Source organism: Triticum dicoccoides, chromosome 5A (assembly GCF_002162155.2).
Source record: "Triticum dicoccoides isolate Atlit2015 ecotype Zavitan chromosome 5A, WEW_v2.0, whole genome shotgun sequence".
Taxonomy (NCBI): domain Eukaryota; kingdom Viridiplantae; phylum Streptophyta; class Magnoliopsida; order Poales; family Poaceae; genus Triticum; species Triticum dicoccoides.
The window spans coordinates 438,117,597-438,119,585 of record NC_041388.1 but is presented as its reverse complement, the minus strand read 5'-3'; the positions used below and the strand labels follow the sequence as shown (position 1 = coordinate 438,119,585).

At 61.1% G+C, this 1,989-nt stretch overlaps 1 protein-coding gene across 1 annotated transcript; it reads right to left on the bottom strand.

Annotated features, from left to right (window-relative positions):
• Nucleotides 1-341: 341 nt before the first annotated feature.
• LOC119297576 (quinone-oxidoreductase QR1, chloroplastic-like) lies at nt 342-1,749 on the bottom strand. The gene is made up of 3 exons (XM_037575314.1): nt 1,590-1,749; nt 1,281-1,511; nt 342-1,184 (listed from the first exon to the last, which is right to left on the bottom strand). Exons 1-3 carry the CDS (start codon nt 1,671-1,673, stop codon nt 468-470), a joined length of 1,032 nt encoding a protein of 343 aa, XP_037431211.1. The 5' UTR covers nt 1,674-1,749; the 3' UTR covers nt 342-467.
• Between the last annotated feature and the right edge of the window lie 240 nt (nt 1,750-1,989).

The following is a 1,989-nucleotide window of genomic DNA, read 5'->3' as shown; positions in this document are numbered from 1 at the left end:
GTCGTTGCTAGCCACCGCCCCGGCCATCCCTCTAAGCCCAACATCACCCATGAAAACCTCCCGCGATCCCCCGCACCTCTCATCCCACCCCTAAGATAGATAATGGGGCCATTACTTCACGTCTTCACTCTAAGATAGATGGTGGGGCTAGTTTTTCTCCGGCGAGCTTCTCCTGCAAGGTCCGGCCAAGAAAGGAAGAAGAAGGAAAAAAGTGACTGACACGAGAAGGAATTCCAGGCACATGAGAAATAGCAAATCCGTAGAAACACTTCAACGTGTTGAAGATTATGAAGACTTTTTGTATGTTTAGCATTATTGGAAGATTATCAAGACGTCATTAATCACATGATGTATCGCAATGGGCTTCTTAATTTACATTCTTGGACAGATGGGAGCAGCTCTAGCTTCTTCGGCAATCGGTATCACTGCAACTATTTACTTTGAATTTACGTATTGTAGTGTCATCATCACTCTGTGTCATCGGCGACGCCCATGTCGACGACGACCTTACCGGTGGCGTGGCCGCTCATGCTCTTGGCCCAGCCCTCGTGCGCCCTGCTCAGCGGGTACCGCGAGTCGATCACCACCCGGAGCTTCCCCTGACTCACCATGCCCAGCAGCGCCTCCATGTCCTCCTCCTTGGCAGACGCGATCAGCGGCATCAGCTTCTTCCTGGAGAAGAGCGCCCAATGGAGCACCGCGACGGCGACGGACGCGAGGCGCGGGGTGAGGTCCACCACCACGCCGCCGGCGTCGGCCAGCGCCGGCTCGAAGGCCGACCAGGGGAACCCCTCCCCGCAGTGCACCACCGCGTCGTGCTTCCGCCCGGACTGCCCGCGCAGCGCGGCGCCCTCCGGGGTGCCATAGTCCAGCGCCTCGTCGGCCCCCAGGCTCCGGACGAGGTCCAGGTTGCGCGCGCCGCAGGTGGCCGTGACGTGGTGGTGGCCCGCGAGGCTCGCCAGCTGCACGGCGAAGGTGCCGACGCCGCCCGAGGCCGCGGTCACCAGCACGTTCTTGGGAGGGCCGTCGCCGGCGTCGAGGCCGACCCCGGCCCTCCTGAGCGCGGCGAGCGCCGTGAACGCGGCCATCGGCAGGCAGGCGCCCTCCACCGCGGACACCTCTGGCGGCCTCAGCGCTGCCTGCGACGCCGGCACCGCCGCGTACTCGGCCAGCCCGCCGCCGCCCTGATAAACAAACACAACAATACCGCCGCACGTACGTCAGGCCACGGTAGCAAATTACACATGAAAACTGCAGCTGATGTATCAATTCTTACGTACCGGGAAGTTGACGGCGATGACCTTGTCGCCCTGGCTGAAGCCGCTCACTCCGGCGCCCAGCTCCACGACTTCGCCGGCGAGCTCGCAGACGGGGGTGAAGGGGAACTTGCCGGGCAGGAAGGGCCGCGCCTTGCCGTTCTGGAACTTCCAGTCCACCCGGTTGATGCTGGCCACCTCCATCCTGAGCAGCAGCTCGCCTTTCTTGGGCGACGGGATCGGCACCTCCACATGCTGAAAGTGCACACGTCAATCAGTCTAAGTGGGTGTTTGTACATCCAGTCGATTCGTGCCGTGTACCGGCGTACGTACCTTGAGGCCTTCGGCTCCTCCACCGTACTTGTCGTCCTGCACGGCTCTCATCGTCCTCGAAGAAGAAGGGGAGGAAGAAACCATGGCCGTGAACTTGTCCGCCGCTCGCCGGAGGATTGTAGTTGGAACTTGCAAGTGGTGTCTAATTGCCGAGACGATATGATGCGTGGAGTTGGCAATGATCGTGAGTGTCTGCGCGGATCATGTTATATATGTCGCCGCCGATCGAAGGTCGTCTGCAGCTTGATTAGTTTGACCAGATGACCGCCGGCTCGATCAACGCTCGACGGCGCGGCGAACAAAGCGTATGTATGTACGTGGCCAGGCTCCGCGCCGCACGCCGGTCGCCGGTGCCGTGGTCGGGGTGCGCCAGGAGGCAGTGACAAGTCCGCGTGATAGG